The sequence below is a fragment of the Prenolepis imparis genome, unplaced genomic scaffold, assembly GCF_030444845.1.
Source record: "Prenolepis imparis isolate NDT839.2.m4 unplaced genomic scaffold, iyPreImpa1.0 SCAF_10, whole genome shotgun sequence".
NCBI lineage: Eukaryota > Metazoa > Arthropoda > Insecta > Hymenoptera > Formicidae > Prenolepis > Prenolepis imparis.
In genome coordinates, this window is record NW_028141168.1 from 5,855,687 (window position 1) to 5,878,091 (window position 22,405).

Here is a 22,405-nt window from a genome sequence, read left to right on the forward strand (position 1 = left end):
GACGACGAGGACGACGACGGTGGTGGTGGTGGTGCAACAAGAGCAAGAGCAAGAGCAAGAGCAGCAGCAACGACGACGACGACGACGAGGACGACGGCGACGTAACTCCGGCGCGTTCGCGTTTCCGCGTCGCGGTGCGGTGGTGCGGTCAACGGGTGTCGGATGACTTCCCCAGGACGAGAGCCGCGCTTCGTAGTAGTCGTAGAAGAAGGTCGCGCGTTCCCCGGGTTCTCGACGACGAGAGGAGTCGCCGTCGTAGACGAGAAGTGCGGGGGAGGGAAGAAGCGCATTCCGGTCGGTATTATTATTACGGCGACAACGTCCCGTCGACGTCGACGTCGTCGGTGGTGCGCCGGCCTGCGTCATACCCACGTCGCATACCCCGTGCACGCGCTTACACCGCCATCGCGATGGCGGAGCTACCTCAGCCCGACATGTCGCACCTCACCCCCGAGGAGAGGGCCATCATAGAGGGTGTTTTAAATCGCCAAAGGGAGGAGGAGGAGCAGGATCACGAGATTATGAAGTATGTACATCGTCGACGTATCCGTATGGACACGAGATTTTTTTCTATTTTTCTAAGCGAGATCTCATATTAAAGATGGTAGAAACAGTAAATTGTATGGTCCTACGTGGTCCTACGAGTTTGGAGAACACAGTGTTCGAGAAATAGTGTGATTGAAATCTCTTGATCGTACTATGTGTATATAAATACATATATAAAGATTATAATTGAATATTTTTTTACAAGATATTTCTTTTTTTATTTAAAGAGATTTTCGAATAAATTGAGATTTTTTCTGACAAGATAATTGATGCAACTGTTTTAAATTATATGATCTTATGTGATAAAAACTTGGAATAGTATATCAAGAAATGGAGTAATTAAAATCTCGATCAGATAGAACGATTATAAATTCCATTTTTTATCGTTTTTTTAAATTTTATATGCAAAGAATTTGAGATTTTCGAATAAATTGAGATTTTTCTGACAAGATAATTGATACAACGATTTTAAATTATATGATCTTGATAATATGATTATTTTATATGGTACAAACTTGGAGTAGTATCAAAAAGTAGAGTAATTAAGATCTCGATCATAGAACGTTTATAAATTCCATTTTTTTAAATCTTTTTTTTTAATTTTATATGCAAAGAAAGATTAATTAAATATTTTTTAACAAACTATTTTTTTTTTATTTAAAGAGATTTTCGAATAAACAGATTTTTCTGACAAGATAATTGATAAAACTATTTTAAATTATATGATCAGTGGTACAAACTTGGAGTACTATCAAGAAATAGTGTGATTGAAATCTCTTGATCGTCCTACGTATATAAATTTTATCTTTTTCATCGTTTTTTAAAAATTTTATATATGCAAAGAAAGATTAATATTAATATTTTTTTCTCAATTTTTTTATTTAAAGAGATTTTCGAATAAATTTGAGATTTTTTTGACAAGGTAATTGATAAAACTATTTTTAATTATATGGTGCGCAGACTTCGAGAATAGTATCAAAAAATAGTTTAATTGAAATCCTTGATTATACTATGTATATAAATTTATTTTTTATTGTATTTTAAAAATACAAAGAAAGATGTATGAAAAATTAATATTAAATTTTTTTTCCAATTTTTTTTTATTGAAAGAAATTTTCGAATAAAGATTGTGAGATTTTTTTGACAAGGTACTTGATAGAACTATTTTAAATTATATCATCTTATGTAGTACAAACTTGGAAAATAATATCAAGGAATAGAATAATTGGTCTAAATTGTACTATGTATATAAATATTTTTCATCGTTTTTTAAAAATTTTATATGCAAAGAAAGATGCATGAAAGATTAATTAAATATATTTTTGACAAAATATTTTTTTTTCCAAGAAATTTTCGAATAAATTTGAGATTCTTTTGACAAGGCAATGAATAAACTCTATTTTATACGAAGTATAAAAAGAGGATAATATAATAATATTTTACATACAATAATTTCGAAAAAATCGATATACACGTGTTTTATAGAGAGGAAATTATGTGCGTATAATTAATATGATAATTAATTAGTAATTAATTAATTAATAATTATTATACCTTACAAACGATTAATTCATAATTACATTGTTTGTCTAAGTAGCGACGTACAACCAATATAATTATCGCTTTTACATAAATCATCTAGTATAAAATGCTAAAATAATGATTCAAAAAATTATTATATTTACTAAGAAGTTTTTATCACTAGAAATTTTTTCTAGTACTACAAGTTTTATCACAATATGTGCGTAGATGTATAATCGTGTACCGAGTCTTAAAAAAAAGCTCGAATGCGTATGCTGGCATTTTTTTTTGTCGCCGTACGAGCATGGCTTGCGACATGAATTCGAAACTATCGATGAAGGTATTGTTTTACAAGCAAACCGAGGGGCTTTCACACGGGTATTTAGGACTCTCTATTGCACCGGATATTGCCAGGTTGGTCAAACGCCTGTAATAACATTCACGCATCGTGATGCGTCGATGTGGTCGATATTGTTTGTCGCGCTTTCGATAATTGCGATCGTTTTTATGCCATTTAATCTTTTTATTTATGCTGCAACAAAAATAAAACTGCAGAAAAAAAATATCGATATTTTATATAAACATTTTCTAAATCTTGCGATTTTTTGAAACTTTTTTTTACATAAATTATATTTTATATACATATATAAAATAATAGAATATTTAAGCAGATGTGTGAAAAGATATTAGATTTCCGCCATTTTTGGACTCGTGCAAAAATATCGCGATTACAAGTTGGATGATTTTGGATGATTAAAATTAAATAACAGGCAATTTTATCTATCCGTAATATTTTGGAAATTGGACGAGAGAGATAACTTTAATTACAGTAAATGATATCCATATTTTAGCTTTTAACGTGATTGCGATTAGCGATAGCTGTTAAGGTCCAAAACACTTTGCGCCAAGTTTAAGTCATTGAAACCAGGGATACAAAGGACGATATTAATACGATAGATGTGTCATTTAGCCGGTTGTTACCGATGACCACAATTGACCAGACGGACGAAACGTCAATCGATCGATCGGATAAAAGATATTTCTTGATCAGTGAGCCTGTGCTCCGGCTCGTTTCACCTATTTTCCCGGCTCACCTGCTCATTAGTCCTTGACCGCTTTATACACACCTACATCTTCCATTTATGTATCCACGGCCCCGCAACACGTTCTCGATTCTCTCCTCCCATCTCTCTCTCTTGTATCAAGCGATCAGAAATAAATGTCGCTTATAATTGTCCTCACCGCGTCGTCCGCAAATATTCTCACCCTTGCGCATTCCGCCTTCGCGAAGAGAAGCTTTCTTAAATATCCCGTAAGTATTCATGTTTTAGGCGATCAAGTCTGTGTCGAAGTACAAAGGGTAGAATGTTATTTCTTGGACCCCCCAATTTGATAGATTTTTTTTTACCGAGAACAAAAAGTTTCGAGATTTCAATGTTCCAAAATTTTAATTTTCTTTTTTTTTTCAAAAAAATATATTGAGATTTCAAAACTGTTGGCAAGTGGTTGTTTTTTATCAAATTTTTGAATATAACAAATCTAATTTCAATTTAATCAGAAATGGGTTTGTGTTAGAATTTTTTTGCAGCATTCTTCTTCTGATAAAAAATCCAACGAAAATGACCAGTCAAATTGAGGGGTCCCGGAAATAACATTCCTGTCCCTCGCGATGAATAGAAAAATAAAAAAACTTGCTGGTTATCGCGCTTGCTCGGCTTATCACAGGAGGCGATGATTGACCGGCGTGCGTAATTGCGTAAACATAATAGACTGTTATTTTCTCTCTCTCCTCTCTCTTTATCTCCATCTCTATCTCCGTCGCGGTGTCTAACAATAACTGAAAACAGGAGAGACCAAGGGAGGGGGTAGAGCACCGAGCGTTGCGCAGGTTTTATTGATAGGTCGTCGTTGGCCGGGGAGAAACGGGAACGCCGCGAGAGAAAGAAGGGTAAGAGTAATGAGAAAAGCGTGCTGCGCCATACCGATGCGAGATCGTGTAAGGTAGACGACAGATACGTGTAGGGACGCATGTAAAATGCAAGGCGACGAGCCTTGACGTGGCTTAGTAACGAGCTGCTGCTGCAGCTACAGGGTGGTATATAGGGGTATATGCGGTGCCGTAAACGGACGGGGTGTGAAAGCGCCTGGATTCGCACGGGGGTAAATTCTTGAGGGGTGAAATATATATATATATATATATATATATATATATATATGCGTCTCTCCTCTTCGGAGGAGATAGAAGTAGCGTCTTTGAAGAGGGGGTGGCGGAGGGGGAGGAAGGGAGTGCAAATATCGCGGATAAACGACGACGCGGAATAGGACCGTTCCGCGTCAACGCAAGTTGAAAGTTAAATCGAGTATCGTTTCTCCATATACAGGGTGTCCCAAAATATATAATTGACCTTTCAGGAGGGATTCCTGGGATTATTTGGAGACGATTTTTCCTCGGCGAAAATGTCGTGCACCAATAATTTTCGAGTTATAAGCGATTGAAAATAAAGGGTTTTTTGCAAACTAAACCTTGTAGAAATAAAATATTAACAAAACCACATTCAATTAATTTCAAGTAGAGTTTATTTTAATAGAATTTTAATTTAAGACTTAGTTAGAAAGATACATATGATGGCAAAATTGGAAACATGGAAAAAATGATGGCCTCCCTCGATATTTTCGCTGAGGAAAAATCGTCTTTAAGTGATCCGAGTCTTTAAATCTGTCCTTGAAAGGTCAATTATGAGTTTTGGGACACCCTGTATATATATATATATATATATATATATATATATATATATATACATCATTCCGCGATCATCTCCCGATTTCGGAGATTTCTCTCGCGGACGAATCCTCCCGGGGGATGCGCGCAAATGAAACGGGCGAAAGAGAGAGTGAGATAAATGAAGGATCCTAGAAATGCATAATCCCCTTGGTGCTTGAGAAGCTCGTATATAGTATATTTCTCGCGTATAAATCGTATAAAAGAGCGGCAACGAATGCGCATTTCGACGAGTCGGAAGTCGTTCGTTCCATTACTCGGTTATCGCGCATTAACGGCTCTCTTTCTTTCATCTTCTCTCTCTTGGTCTTGGTCTCTTTGTCTTATTTTATAGAGTTACGGGCGCGTAATACTCTTGTACGACGCTCTAGAATTCTACATCTCTTCTGTAATGTTTCCTTCCGATAGCTTAACACTGTTCGTGCACGTCGTTTTCGCGGATTATATTATAAAATAGCAGAGATGTTATATTAGCACCTTTCGGGAGATGAATTATAAAAAATATAAATATAAAAATATAAGAAAAAATGTATATATATCATATATAATAACATATTTTATAAGAAAAATTTTCGACTGGATAATGTAGAAATATGTGGTCAAAAAATTTTTAATTAATAATAGAAAAATTTTATTTTTTCCAATTAAACTAAAAATAAATGGATATTTATAGCTTTTTTATTCTCTATTGATGTTATATGTATAGGACGATTAGGTCCAATCACATTATGTTAAAATTATCTCGATATAGAACAGAGCACGTTTACGAGATAAAGTATAAAAACTATAAATATGAAAATCTGCAAGAAAAAGTATATATATTATTATTACACACACATATAATAAAATATTTTAGAATAAAAATTCTTCACTATATAATATAAAAATCTGCTCAGAAAAATTAATTCTCAATTATAATTAATAATTGAAAAATCTCAGTTTATGCAATCTAAGTAAAAATATAAAATATTGGATATTTATATCTTTTTCATTCTCTATATTGATATTGTACGTAGAACGATTAGATCCAATCACATTATATTAAACAGAGTGATAGATCGAAAAACGCCTAGAATACACTAGAAAGTTACAAAAGTAGGGTTTATATACAGGGTGTTTCTAAAACTATGTCAGAGATTTTAAGGGTGTTTTTTAGGGGTCAAAATAAGAAAAAAAGTTCGTATAAACATGGATCCAAAAATAAAAATTAATACCACCCATATCTCCCCCTCAAAATCAGATTAAATTGTCAAAACCACATATAATAAAATGAAGGTTACTATTAATTATATTACGCTGTGCAAAATTTTAATGATCTGTGAAAAAGTTTCCGAAAGCTATAATACATTTTTCGATTATATTTCCTTCAACTTTAGGGGGCTATAACTCGGAGGGAAAGCATTTTTCCCATTATAGGTTTATAGGAATTTTTTTCTTATTTTGACCCCTAGAATACGCCCTTAAAATCTCTGACATAGTTTTATAGAAACACCCTGTATGCACCTTCGATACTTGGTATATTTTTTTTTTCTCTTCTCTTTAGCCCTTTTCTCATATCGATGGAAGAACAATTCTTGCGTGTCGCGACCTTTGCACGATCGCTCATAATGCAAAAGTGGGAAAGCGACTCTTTGTCGAGTGTGATCACCGTTGCGTGCGCGAGTCACTCGATTATCGATAAAGTAATTAGAGAAATATAGACGGATGTGCACCCCGAGGGTTGTAACACGACGCGGCCCCAGCTTTTGTTCTATCGACTAACTCGGGATTTAGGTTACGGTGTCAGGATGCGTAGCGCGACCGTTTCCTTTATTTGACAAACGGTCAAGGGTAAGGAGAGATTCAGTGCATACGATGTAATATCATTTTGCGCTAATTAAAATCGAAAACTCGGTCTAAGGCGCACATTTCGAGCTATAATTGTATCTGTCACCCCGAGGACACAGTTACAAATTGTTGTTATGGCAAGAAGATTTGTTTAATTCTTCTGTCAATGCGTAATTTTTCACCTTTTTATCAATAGTATAGATACTCGGGTAACAGCTGTGTTTGACAATCTCTTTATAACAGCTGTTGTCTTGAACATTCTTTCCCGTTATATATTTTAGGAAGTTCCCGAATACAAAGACTCTTTGTATTTTATTTTGGACGGAGAAAGTTCCGATATATTTTTAACGTTTATTTATTGCTTTGGGTACTCGAGTACTCATTCATTGACAGAAGGATTAATCACTCTAGAAGAATCTGATTAGAAATAAAAAATTCAAGTTTACCTTATTTGTTTTTAGGAAAAATGCAAATTTCCACCAACGTAAAAAATAATAATAATAATATAATTATAATAATATAATTTATTATAATTTAATATAATTTAAATAATTTATGAACGACTCGAGAGACTTTTTCTGGGACAAATCGTAGAAAATTTATTGTTAGCATAAATAAAAAATAAATTTTCCAAAATCTCTCGTGTGCGGCAAAAGTAAGCTCTTTTGCTTTGCATGCGATATATGCTCTCTATTATCGAAACATGAGATGATGCCGGCACGTCTTAGTGCCAACAACCCCCCGGTCGAAGCTCGGCCTTCGTATATACGCGATCCAAGATTCGAACCGTAAAAAAGTGCCGCAGCGTGCCAAGTGCGCTCGCATTTTTCTCCTTCCTGGGGCTAAAGGCGGCCAGCGATTATAACTTATTTGCCGCACGAACGTCTTTTAACGAAGGTCCTACATACACATATACACACAGTAAATCACGCGTGTGTACATCGTTTAAATACTTGCCGCATCGAGCAGTTTTTTCTTTAATTATGTTGATTGGCGTGCTAGTTTCATTTTTCATTTACATTTTCCGCGGGAATAACACACGTACACTCGTACGTGTATACGCATGTATATACGTGAATTAGATTGCCGGGAATAAAGAGATGCGGTGAGATTTTAACGACCCTTTATAGCATAAACCGAAAGCCGGTAATTAGAGAAATTCTCTCTCTTTCTCTTTCTCTCCCTTCATGAAAGCGGAATGAATGCGCAAACAAATAGAAAGAGAGGATTCCTTTGACACACATGGCTGGTTGTTTATCCGACTGCGGAGATCGCGATATATTTAAAATGTACCGACGTGTCGTAGAGGGTGCCATTGTGTGTGCGCAGACGATGTTTATTTTATCTCTGCGCAGGCTTCATTAATTTCACTTGCATTTTTTTTTCGCCGGTGCTCTTCGCCGTAATTAGCCGAGGGCGGAGGGATGGAAAGAGAGAAAAAAAAGCAAAAGATGCGATTACGGTCGAATGGGTACGAAATAAAAACGTGGCCTGAAATTTAAGGCGTTATTTTTCAACGAACGATTGCGCACCGCGATAATTGTCGTGGTGGAAACTTATAAATTGCATTGTTTTCCCCCCCCAACAATGTGACGTGAACGTCACATCCAACGCGACGTCATAGTTGGTAAATAAATATTATCGACAACCAGTCTCTCGCTCTCTAAATGTCGACGAGACAATCTAGGTTCCTGTTCACTGATTCAATGTTCTTCCGTAAATTATTTAATATTGTAACTACGATATATATATATATATATATATATATATATATATATATAGAAAGGAAATTTACATAATCAAAGTAAACGTCACCGGTTACACTGTAAAAAAAATGTAATGTATTACATAAAAATTTGTAAAATTACATAAATAATAAGTGTAAACTTACACACGATAAATAATGAAAAGGTATACACTATTTTACACTTATTATTTATGTAATTTTACATATTTTTATGTAATACATTACATTATTTTTACAGTATATTTTGCACCAAATACGAAAATATCTCAATTAAGTTTATCTTAATTTTTTTTATTTATTGTTTTATTATCTTGAGACAATTTGGCTTTTTCTCCCAAATTATATCTATGAGATGGATAAATTTATTTATTTATTTATTTATATAGCTAATCAAAATTGATTAAATAAGGTGGATGCAATGGAACCCTTATGGCACGACGATATTCGACGATAAATCGAGTAGTAACGACGCACTTTGACAGAGAATCGCGCCGGCTTAATTTCGCGCGTACAGGACACACGGTCCTAAATTGGCTTAATGGATGCGAGCGGATGCTAGTAGTCGCAGAGTGATGGGGGAGGGGGAGGGAGACGACGAAGACGACGATAAGAGTGACGTCGGCGTCGTCACGTTGCACATTCAGGGTGAGATTGCCCGACCGCCCGTCGTCCGGGCGCTTTCAAGGCGCGATTTACGGAACAGAAATAAATCTACGAGAGGAGAGATGAGAGAGAGAGAGAGAGGGAGAAAACGCGAGCTGTTATCTCAGGTGATTTGGTAGAACGTCGGGAGTCCGCAAATGGTGGAGTTAGGGTTGACAAATCTGGCTGCTGTCCTCGCGGGATATAGTTTCCATATTAGAAACAGCTGGTGAGATTTCCTCGGCTCTGCTGAGGAATTTCGTCAGATATCAAGGTCTAGGACGGCGCATCTCATTTTTATTCAATTTTATATTATTTATAATTTATATGTGCATTGATTATATATGATTAATGCTGCTTCTGTTAATGAACGGGGACCCGAGTGACTAAAGACATTTTTAAATGTTAACGAGAAAGAATGTTTGATGCCCAACAACAGCTATAAAGAAATTATATAATTGTAGAATTATAAATTATATAATTAATTTAGTATTTTGATGATAAAGAAATAAATAAAATAATAAATCTAAAAAGCTCTGATATTACAAATTCAGATATGAAAAGGGCTAGCATAGATATTGGGTGCGACAAAATTATTTTTAAATTCCTCTGTACTTATTTGTACAAAAATAAAATAATAATATAATAAAACAAGATAAAAATCAAATAAAAATAATTTTGACCTAATGTCTGGCTCTTATTAGCCCTTTTCATACTTGAAATTGTATATAAAGAAATTGTCGCAGTGTCACGTGAAAATGCAACCATGCATTGATAAACAATTATGCGTTGATAAAAGATCAATTAATTTTTTATTCTTTTTCATTAAAGAAAAGTGACGTAAAAAAAAAAACTTATATACTGATAGGGATGTTTGACATTCAATTTTCTGAAACATGGCTTTTCTTTAATAAGTTTTTCTTTATGTGTTTGCGCAGGAAAAAGCAGGATGAGGTGCAATTCCTTGAAAACACAATACGTATGCGTTCGGAGAAACACAAAAAGGCAGGTGTGGAGCTGAACGCCACGTGTCACATATGCTTGAAAACCAAGTTTGCCGACGGTGTCGGCCACATCTGCAACTACTGCGAGATCCGGTGCTGCGCACGCTGCGGCGGAAAGGTCACCTTACGGTCAAGCAAGGTAAGAGGAAAAGCACGCAAATAAATGGCCAGGAAATGGCTCGTGTGAGGTCAGATCGAATCGCATCTGTCCTGACACCTTTCTTCTTTTTCGTCTTACGTTCGATGGCATATGTAGAAAATTACCCCTTCAAAGAGTTTGATGTAAAAAAAAATTTACATTCGCAGAAAATTATAGATGTATTAGATAGAGATATATCTGTGTAGAATATGATGCATGGTAAATCGAGTTGATATAAATTGATATGATTACGTCAATGCTTTTGACGTAAAATAGTACATCTTTGTGTTCAGCGACTCTCTCTAGCTTTCTATATATATGTAATTATACATTTTACATAAATATATGTATGTATATATATATTTATGTAAATTGTATAATGAATATATAAGTTAGTTTAACGAAATAATGAATGAAATAAATAAAAATATGTAAAGCAATTGTTATATTGCGATGCAAACGGTAGTTAATCGGAGCAAGACCGAAAGTGTGGAAAATAAACCCATCAGGCCCGCACTGCTTTTAGAGCGAAAACTTGAATGGTAGAATATAGCGGTAAAAAAAGTATGTGTAAACTTGTCTTGATTTTGTAAATTTTATCTTGCAGCTTCTTTTATTTTTTTTTTTTCCATTTTACTGTTTTGGCAAAATTATCAAGTGTCTAAACGAGAAAATTCGATATGAACAATAAAGTTCACATAATTTTCAATTGTAGATGTGTGACAGTTTCTTTTGACACGCGACACGAAATTGCAGTTGATTAAACGTATGAATTATATTGTACGGATACAGACTCACCTTTTGCATCCGGAATATTAAATATTAATGTCCCGCTGTTCCACAAATTAATCTTATCATCGAAACTATTGTTCACCCCGTCATGTTTCATATTTCTCTCTTTCATATTTCACGGCCGTCTGTCCGGTCAGTCAGAAATTCGCGATTACCTCATTTCGTGACGACATACGGGGGATGACGTACGGAGATAATTCATTGCGATTTAACGGGGACGAAATTTAGCGCCGATAACATTATCGGAGAGGGAGGGAGAGATAGAGAGGAAATGTTGTCGAGCGGGCGTTCTGTAAATATCAGCTTCCTGGAAACGATTAAGTCGCATAATGGATTAATTCGGATAACCGGTATATGTCGCGTAATGTCGAAACACGCTGAAATAATTGACCCATATAGGCGGCTCGTCGCCATCTCCGCGCCGATATATACCAATTAACCCTTATCGCGAATCTATATGTGGGCGTGATGCCGTCACTAAAAAGCCACACTCGGATACGGTTCTTTTTTTCTCTCTCTCTTTCTCTTCATTTACATCGGAGTGGTATTTTCTGCTCTTATATACTCGCGCAATTTCGACCGGATTTTCATCGACGAAGATGAAGGATTAAGGTCCGGTGGCTAGAGCCTGCAGGAGACGAATATCGGTGACACGAAATATATATATATATATATAAAATATGTATATATATAGATATAGCGTGCTTTTAAAACTTTGCTATTATCCGCGCGCCGTTTATTCTTCCCCGAAAATCCGGCTGGATTTTCGCAAACAGAAACTAACGCCCGTCGAATTTGCACCGCTTCTGTTCCGTTCCGCGATTATCCCCCTTTCGCAAATATTATTCTTATTCCCCTGCATCGGATTACACCCGTCTACATATATGTATATATTCGGTAGATCGATTTATCAAACTCGGACTCGTATAGGTACTCTTTCCGGAGCACTGTTCCTCGCCTTATTTAATATAGAAATAACATATGAAGGATTTTATCGATTCTCAGACGGGAGGGGGATAACGTTTTCGGTGCAAGAATGGCACTTAACTAGATCATCGTCGATGGGGTATTCCCATATAAGTCGTTTATGGTCGCAGCTTGTCGCGAATTTACAGATATTTACATTTCTCTCTCTTGCACGCGCGATAAATAGAAGAAATATAATATTAGACTTTTCCCTCATTATTTTTAGCCCAGTAACTTTGACGCTATCGATTATCGTATCTCCCGGTTTTATTTAATGACCCAGTTTCGTGACAGATAAATTACAAAGATTCAATATCCGAATAATTATCGAAAGGAAATTCAGATGAGGATATTTTTGGGATATAAATGTGCTCACGCACGCACACAAATTACACACAACGCCCTTTGGCGTTGTATAAATTAATTCCGATATGCGCGTAAAGTTTTCTCTCCCCCGGAATATCATAGAATATCCCCCCCTCGTCCCCCCCTTTTATAACAAGCCTTTATCTTTCGCGAGTGCGTTTCTCCGAACTCTTTCCGCCTTCCCTATCCCCTCATCCATTTTCAGGCGCTTCGGATTATTATTAATAAAAAGTAAAAAATTGGGGGGGGGGCAGGGGGGTTGATTGATCAATGACGCGCGAGCGTGGAATTTGACGCGGAATCGTCGGAATCGCGCGTAAACGGAGTTGTAGGTGGGGTAAAGTTTTGTGTAGTAAATCCCCCTCTTGCCTGACGCCCTCCTCTCCACTCCCCCCTCGTCCCCCGGGGGGTTGCGCTACTCACGCACGCACGCACGCTTCCGTCATGACCACGGTACGCGAGTACAATGACAAACGTCATCGCGGACGAGCGTCGTTACGACACATCATCGATCCGACGAAGACGAGAGGAAGAGAGGGGGGGGGGGGCAGGAAGGGGGTGGCGGAATATCTTTCTTTTCGTTCCGAATGTGAGCGATAGAGCTCTCTGTCTCTCTTTTTTTCTCGTGCGCGATCAGCCGTTTAATTGCGTCCAAAAAAAAAAAAAAAAAAAAAAAAAAACGAAATTACAATTATCACCCTTAGCTCGTGCAAATATCGATATATCGCAACTACGTACGTCTATTACGTCTGTATGTCGTCGTCGCAGCCGGGGTTCCTTTCTTTCCGCTCTCTGTTCCTTTTTTTCCGTCGTTGCGGCCTGGACTCGTTGCGTGGGAGCCTATGAATGGGGCGCGTCCCTGCGTGACGTCACACGCGGCGCTGGTTCACATGAAGGGAGTGGGTGTCGGGGAGGAAAAAGGGAGAGGGAGAATCGGAACGCGGGGGTGTCGGAGAAGTGGGTGGCCGGGTGGACGGTGAGACGTTGGGCTGGGTGCAGGGGAGGAAAGGGGGGTACATGACGCAACATATTGATCTAAGTTTGGTAGGGAGGGTGCGTGATGGAGAACCACGCGGTGGAGAGGAGAAGAAGGGGTGAAGGGTGGCGTATGACGTGGGGGAGAGAGAGGCAGGGGGGAAGAAGGAGAAGGGAATAAAATATACGCTGTCCGTCAAATCTATACGCTCTTCTGGGATTTCTCAATGCATATACAGTTTTACCTGAGATATACGTATTTTGCTGTTCTCCCTCCGAAAGGTATCTCACGATCAGAGATAGATAGATGGCAGATAAACATTCTCTGACGTTTGCTTGCGCTGCTTTAAGCTGCAACTTTGTTAAGATCCAGGGATCTAGACTAGGGAGTCTGAAGATGACAAAGTCGCGTAAAGAGAGATGATAAGAGAACGAGGGAATATTGGGGATATTTGTAGAAAGATGAAGTAGCAGGACCTAAGTAAGACACACGTCATGGACAGACGTTACACAATATCTGGAATGGGAAGGCGAAGATCGCCATCAAGTTTTCCAATGGAGCAATATCTTTCGAAAGAATGGCGAATGTGTCAAATCCTGTATTTGAATTATTTACCTTGACACGAAACTAAAAAGATCCATTTATGAAGTCTTTAGTTATTATCGATGAGATTTATTTTTGTATAGAGAGATCACACATTCAGGGTTACCTCTATTACAGTGTAAACTTTATGTATTTTTAATCAGGCTAAATTTGTTATTTTTCATTATCACACTGTTACAACTGAATCAATTTTCAATTGATTTTCAAGTTGCTAATTTTTTTAAACATTAACCATTTTTTAAGAAAAATCTAATTCCGATGGAAAACTCGCGTTTTCGCTTTGCGTAACGTAAAATCATGCGAAATCGTATGCGCGTTCCTTCTTCTTCGTGTTTCCGTCATGTTACGTTGATGTTGATAGCGTGACTTGGCGAATTGTTCCTTCTTTTGATCAAATGACTATGCACATTTCCTCATCTCGAGAGTATTAAACTTTATAGAGTAGAGAGGCTTCGTAATACACTTAAGATATGCTTGTTTTTGATATATGTATATAAGGCGGTGATGTATACAGCGTCAGTCAATTTGACAGAATTAGCATCGAGATAAATTTATTTGCACATAGGCGTCAGTTTATAAAAATAATTAACAATGCTTCGTAGAAAAACAACTTTAAATAATAACATATAAAAATATAAATGTTGTTTTTACATTACAATTATGTAAACCTTTGAGAGAGTTGCTCCGAGAGAGATAGATTTAATTTTCGGCAAATTCCGCTACGTCATTTCTCGTTTCTCTTCCATCTAACAAAGATATCGGCGTTTTAAAAGTACATTCGTATTACGTCATTCCGTAATTTTGCTATGACGTTCGCGATTCTCGCCGCTTTCCTTCGCTCAAAAGGATTGGGGCTGTAATATATATAAATATACATATATATTGCAATAATCAATAAATACTTCCTGTTCTTCGTTTACTTTCATAGTCTCTCGATATAATTAGGACTTTTTTCTAAATCCCGTGTATCGATGAAATATTTCTTAAAGTATAAATTAAAAAAAAATTGGAAAATTGATATATCAACAACAAATTATTCTGTAAAAAATTATTTTTTTATTCGAATAGCTGTCCCTGTTTTGACAATTTCTCTCGTTTTGCACATCGATTTATGCACAAACGAATATATTATATTCGTTTGTGCATAAATATAATATAAATATATATTATATTATATATTATAAATATAATATAAATATATATTATATTATATATTATAAATACAATATAAATATATATTATATTATATTATATGAAATACATATTATATTAAATATATTAAATATATATTAAATATATATATTTCATATATATATATATATATATATATATATATATATATATATAATATAAATTACGTGTAAAAAGAAATATGTGCGACCCCCCGAAACACACATTGCCATACATTCGATAAGGTATTAACGATCGAAAGTTCCCTAAGAACTTTGACTTATGTAGGGTTGGAGGAGAAAGGGGGACGAGGGGGGAGGGTTAGCATCTGTCGTTTCTCAACTGATGCCCTTCGGTTGCTGCTGAAGCAGCAACCGAAGAGAATGCGAATCCGCTCGCGTTCTATATGTAGGAATCTCCTGAAAAGTTCCGTGGACAAAGTGTAAGCCCTTGACGCTAATATAGATCTACGCTTCCTATCGGCGGAGGGATGCAAAAGTGCAGAGGTCAAAGTTATTAAAGGGAGTGTAAGTAGGAAGATAAAATTGCGTTCGTAAAAAACTTTCGGAATCTCTGCAGTTTTTTTTTCTTTTTTTTTTCGCCAAGTCGGTCCTCAGGACTCTTTAAATGCTCCTCGCGTATCTTAAGTTTCGCGGATCTAATGATGTAAACTTGCTCTTAATACTTGTCTCATTATCCATTACAACATTACGTCTTTATACGTAATAACGCATTTAATCGTCGATAGTATATATACAGGACGGACTTTTAATATCCCACCCTAAATATCTTTTTTCCTATGTCTTTTACAGAAAAAGTTTCGTACAAAAGTTGTTTGATTTTAGGGGGGGGGGGGGGGCAGTGAAATCAATTTGTTCAGATGATGTTATTTTCAAGAAATTTATTAATCGTTACTTTTTTAAGAAATGGAAACCGATTTTTTTTCATCAAAAGTTGTAGGTCTTTTTGAGACAAATCCAACCGTATGTATTAGTTAAGGGTTTTCTGGATTTTTTTAAATTTTGGAAGTGTTCCGCAAACATGTCGAGAACTACTCCTAAAACATATGCGAGGTCTCCCTAAAGCATCTTATTCCTAGATACACGAGCAGCTCTGAAGTTATTTCAATACAACCCCACTATTTTGATCATATCTACTATCTCTCGTGGTGGATAATCCATTTTGATCTCATTAAAGTGATTTAATACTATTATGCAATAATCATTGAATATCATTACCGAAAAACACAAAATAAAATTTAATTTGAGCAGAAAGTAGTTCCCGACATGTTGTAAAACTAATATTTCAAAATTAAAAAATTGTGTAACTCAAGAAAAAATCCTTAATTAATACATATGGTTGGATTTGTCTTGACGAGACCTATAACTTTTATAATAAAAAAAATTGGTTTCCATTTAAAAGAAATGATTATTATTAGTAAATTTCTCGACTCGAGTAAATAATAGTCCCTTAAGGCTCCTGGCTCCTTGCCGACCATGTCGAAATCGTGACGTCAGAGGCGAGAAAACACACGCTAAAATTTCTTAGATGCCATTTCGAAATAAAAAAATATTTCGATGAAACAGCACTTCAGATGGCTTTAGCACACTCTTAAAAAACCTCGAAAACTATCCTTTCCCCTTTATAATCAATCAACAGCTGTAAAATGTAATATTATGAAGCCCAGTCCGTCTGGTCTTTGCACATGCGCAGTCATTCCGCATGTCAAAGTCCGATATCTCGATCATTTTACAGATGTTGATTGATTATAAAGGGAAAAGGATAGTTTTCGGGGTTTTTTAAGAGTGTGCTAAAGCCATCTGAAGTGCTGTTTAATCGAAATATCTTTTCATTAAAAAATGGCATCTAAGAATTTTCAGCGTGTGCTTTCTCGCCTCTGACGTCACAATCCAATATGGCCGCGGTAAGCACCCAGGAGCCTTAAAAAAAAATTTTTTTTTTAAAAGAAAAATATTCAGGGTAGGACATTAAAACGGTCCATCCTGCATATATCCGCATTCATTAATTTCGCTCTGCCGTTAATTTTCGCGATTCAAACGATGATGCCGAGAGATAATCCACAGTAGCAAACAATAATGTTCGTAATCTACGGAGAGCAATAGAGGGAGTCGGTAGCAATACCATTTGAAATTCCACCAATTTCGCGTGTATGCCGATTTCTAAAACGAGAGGCACTATGTAATTGCGTCAGCTTGTTTCAAAGGCCCAGGCCGTCGTCGTTTACCGAAAGCCGGGCTTGTGCACGTTCCCTACGTACTTGGTCCGGTATTATGCTCCGGCATGATTCTCCAGGGCTGAGGGCTGGTCCTTCCGAAGTGCTTTCTCGATGGAGAAAGCTGCTGCACGAGCAGGAGTAGCAGCGGATGCTACTTGATTTTGAAGGGCGATTTCAAGTCGAGCGAAGACATCACTCTATAGAGGATTGTTGTTGTTTGTCCGACAAATTCGTCGCCGGTATTTTTTTTTTCGTTATTTTTGTTACGAACGTATTCTCTCTCTCATCCATCAGGTGGTTGCTGGCAATAAAGAAAGGTCGGTTTTTTTGTCCCGCGACAGTCTCGTAAAACTATTTCCTTTGAAGGGCGATGCTTTATTCAAGAAAGCGGAAACCTCCTCCGGACGCGAGACTTTGAATTCAGTTGATTTAGTTTTAGTTTTATTTCGAGATGAGCGATCAAAGGAAAAGGGGTTTGAGAGAGCAACGCAGATATCGCAGTAACTATACATTAATCTTCTATGTTTTAGAAATTATAGTTTAAAGAGATATAATTTAAATAATAATAAACCTACATTCTCTTAATCATGAAAATCTTTGTATTATTCTGCGAAACGTTTATTAAACAGGTAATTTTCGTATGTGTGTAATGTCGAATCATTATGTAGACAATATTAATGATAAAAAAGCTAATAGGAGCCAATTGCGAAATAAAGACGCGAGCAAAGAATATTTAATAATTTAATAATAAATAAAATTATTTAGGATTTTTTTTACTCGCGCCTTTATGTCGCGATATATTTAATAAATATCCTAAATAATATCCTAAATAATATCCTAAATAATATCCTAAATAATATTTAAATATCCTAAATAATATCTAAAATTATTTAGGATTCTTTTTACTCGCGCCTTTATCTCACAATTGGCTCTAATTAGCCTTCTTATCAATCATATTGACATTGTCATTATCATCAATTAAATAATCAGCAATTAAATAATTACAATCAATTACATAATTATGTATTTAATAAATTAAATAATTATTTATTTAATAAATCAATAAAAAACAAAACGCCTCTGACGATATATAATTATTATTATAAAATTATTTTTAAGATTATAATATTTATTAAAATTAAAATTATTGATTATATTAATCAAAATTATTTTAATGATTCGTTAAAACTATTTAGGATTTTGGAATATTTATTAAAATATTTAAATAATAAATAAATAATAAATATTCTAAACCTAAAAAATTCTTTAGAATTTTTTTTACTTTATTAAATAAATAATGTCTAAAATTATTTAGCATTTTCTTCTATTCGCTCCTTTATTCCGCGATTGGCTCTAATTAGCCTTCTTATCAATCATATTGACATTGTCAGAGACTTTTTATTTTTTCATTGATTATCTAGACAAATGTATTGATAAATGAGATTTTCAATCGATCAATATTAATCCCATTAAAAGGTAATTTGGCGTACATGATGAAAAACTTGGCATATTTTCTGCGAAGAGACGGGGAGACAGAATCACGCGAATCGTTACGCGAATATTACGTGCCGTACATCAGTCTGTGACGTCGTCGGTGACTTATCGGATTGACTTGTACGAGCTTGATATCGATCTCCCGTGTTCTCTCTCTCTCCCTCCAAGTATCGGGACGTCGACGGTTGATGATGAGGATGTCAGTGTGTGTCATCGGAACATTGTCGTTGTATCGTTCCGCGTACCTGCTCGTCGTCGTGATAAAGTAATGTGAATTAATTGGCCCCTAATTAATTAATGCAAATCACCGACGCGTGCGGATTCGCCAAATTAATGGTCGTTTACGTCCGAGCGAGGTTCCCCTCCTTTTTTTTCAAACGCTTTTCGTACGAAAAGTTCGGCGAGGACGAAGGGAGACCGCGACGACGGAAAGGGGTTGAGCTCTTGACATATTGCTACCTAGGCAACTCAACGAAGTGCTCTTCAAGTTCTTCTCGTCTGCATCTATCCTCGCTTTTTCTTCTTCTTCTTCTTCTGCTATCCAAGCTTCTTCGTTTCCCCTCTTTTTCGCTCTTCTCTCTCGGCGGACGAGAGAGTCAGTTCGCATCGCGGTATCGTCGGTGTTGCAAGTTACTTCGGCAGGTTTTCCTCAAGTAGCAGCCGTCGTCGCACGTGCGATTGTATTCAACGGGTCGTCCCCGGCAAATTCGTCCCCGCAACAACGAGTCGAGGTAATAATCTCGAGCGCGCGCGCACGTACGCGATTTATTCGCCATTTTCATCGCACTTGCCTCGTTCTTACTTCCGGCTACGTTCTCGAAATTTTCCTCTTTGAGTCTGGAACGTACAATTTGCCATCCCGCTGCGAAACGACACTGAAAGCTTTCCGATAATTCTTAAAGAAACATTCAACGAAACGTGCGAATCGGGCTCAGAAACGTGTCCAAACGTTTTCGTTTTATTTCGCAGGAATCTAGCTCTCTGTAATAAATTTATAATAGCTGTAATGAATTTATGATTATGTATCTGTCAATTAATATAATTTTTATTTGAAACAGATAGTTTTACTTAATTTTTTATTTGTTTTATTCAATAATTATTATATATTTTATATTCTAATATAATAATATATATATTTCTATATAATTCTCTATATATATTATATATAAAATTATATACATATAAGAAATATATATTATGTATACTTCTATATATTTTATTCAATAATTTTATTATATTATATATAAATAGTCAATTAAATATAAATGATTTATAAAATTATTTTTATAACATTGTCACAATAAATACAAGAACTATTTATATTTATTAATTTATCATTATACGGTATAATCTCCGAAAAATTCACGATAGACGTAATAAAATGCCGAATGACGTAATAAATATATTTATTATTAATCGCGAAAAATTATAAGATTATAAAATATTTTGCAAGAATATTTGTGTGTAGTTTTTTCGTATAACTATGCTCAATTATGTAAAAAAAAATTGATTAGAGGCTCTTAATAGCGCAAGGGTCAAAATTACATGTCGCACGCGTGTTGCAACGAAAGTTACATGTTCTTTCACTGCAGAGATTTGATTCACACGAGTGCGATTTAAAAAAAGGGGGGAAAAATGGGGTTCACGATACCAAATCACGTGCCAGCACGCAGCGTTCGGACGAACACAAGTAGGTTGACAAGCACTTAGGTAGATTACTTTTTCTTTGCTCTCAAAAAGAGGGTTTTTATCGTCAAACTATAATAAAGTTTCTTGACGTTGATTTGCGTTTGAAATCCGAATTCTTATAACAACATAATTAAAGTTTTCCGCCTGTGCCCCTATATATGCGCATAAGTAGGCATGTGACACCCTCTTTTCGAAGCAACTTCCAATTTTCCGTTATTTGGAAATGTTACCGATCCTATCATCGTGATTTTCTCAATGCAACGTTGGAGTGGGCAGTAAAGTGTTATCGATGAGAGTTTGCATAGGCATTGTTTTGTAGTTTGCTGCTAAACGCTCTATCCATCACTCTCTATCTTGATGAAATATATTCTACTAGTTCCCATTCACTGTATAAACTGTCTGATTCGAACGTTTGCTAATTGTGAACCCTCATTAGATCCGATACACATATTTGTGAATAAGAATATATACTTTCTATGTGTAATTTATTGAAATGTGATGAATCTTATGTCGAGGGTCTCATATGTGGTACAAGCTTATATTAAACTATACGATTCCTTTTTTCTACATATAATTATATTAGAATTGATATAATGAAAGAAATAATTGAATATAATGACTTTTATCTTTCTCGTATTTTAAGAAAAAAATTATTTAAATTAACCAATACAAACAAAGCGGGAAATTTTATAAATATTATAAATTATATACAAATATACAAACGAATAATGTATATATTCTGTACAAACAAATTTGTAAATCTAGGAGTGAGGTATAATTTTAAGATTCTTTTATTCGACTCTCTTCGATAGAGCAAATTTTGATGTTTAAGAAAAATAAGTAAACAGTGTTAAAGCGTTTATAATAGTAATAACAATAAGAGATTGCAGAGAAGCTGCGATTCCCAGCTCTAATAGTATATATACGTATTCTACGATATAGATTTCTTTCTGTTACGCTTCTGCTTGGGATCTGCTCAATTTAATTTAACGTTACTCAGATCCGCGTGGATTTGCATAAGAATATAGCCCGAGGCAATGGCCCGGTCCGAAGACTTCGTTAAAGAGGAATTTACAATTTCTCTCCGCCTCTGTAAAGCCGGCGAGATATCAGACTCTCCGTAGCGGAGACTTGCGAATATACGATTGTTCTAAATACTCGTATACTTGCTCGGTCTAGAAAGTCGTATATTTTCAACTACGTTTATACACGGATTGTCTTCGTCGTGCAAAAACAACGCGCTCGAATCCAAGAAAGAGAGAGAGATACGTCGTCTAGATTAATGCTGGAGGGATCTAGATTTTACGTGTGTCTTTCGCTTCTATAATCAATCTCACGCCGCTTTATACATTCCAATTAACTTGGACTAACCGGCCGACTTCCTATAGGTAATTTCCTATTAATATCCTCGTCGCGCACGCGGTGACCTGGATCGATAAAGTTTCAAGATACTTTCGCCTCGTGAATATATAAAATTTCGCGCATTCGTTAATCGACGACATGTAAAGTATCCTCCCTTTTGAGCGCACTTTGTCCAGAAATGTGCGTTTTCGCACAAACAAGACGTAAAAAAAAGAAAAAAAATTGTATTTACCACATTTTTTTCAAAATTAAATATGAAAAGGGCTAATAAGAGTCAGATGCAGATATCAGGCGCAAAAAAATTATTTTTAAATTTCTCTTTAATTATTTTTGAATAATAAAATTATTTTGAAATTCAAAATAATTATTAAAATTAAAATTATTAAAATAATTATTTCAAAATAAAAGAGGAATTGAAAAACAATTTTGTTGAGCCTAATATCTGCATCTGATTCTAATTAGCCCTTTTCATTACCTTTTTATTAATTTTGCATTTATATAAGTTAATTATTTTGAATTTAAAAATAATTATTAAAATTGAAATTA

General features: G+C 35.5%; 1 protein-coding gene across 18 annotated transcripts in view; it reads left to right on the forward strand.

The window, feature by feature from the left end:
* Window positions 1-22,405, forward strand: part of Rim (Rab3 interacting molecule) — an 86,162-nt gene that overhangs the window by 2,315 nt on the left and 61,442 nt on the right. For 17 of the 18 annotated variants that reach the window (XR_014426248.1, XM_083048257.1, XM_083048258.1 and 14 more), the window contains exons 1-2: window positions 393-526; window positions 10,001-10,205. Coding sequence is in view for 17 of the 18 variants with exons in the window: in XM_083048257.1 (XP_082904383.1) it covers window positions 411-526; window positions 10,001-10,205 (321 nt within the window). In the remaining variant the exon portion in view is untranslated. Of the gene's footprint in view, window positions 1-392; window positions 527-10,000; window positions 10,206-22,405 lie in introns of those variants that run through there. The other variant, XM_083048260.1, reaches the window with a different exon arrangement.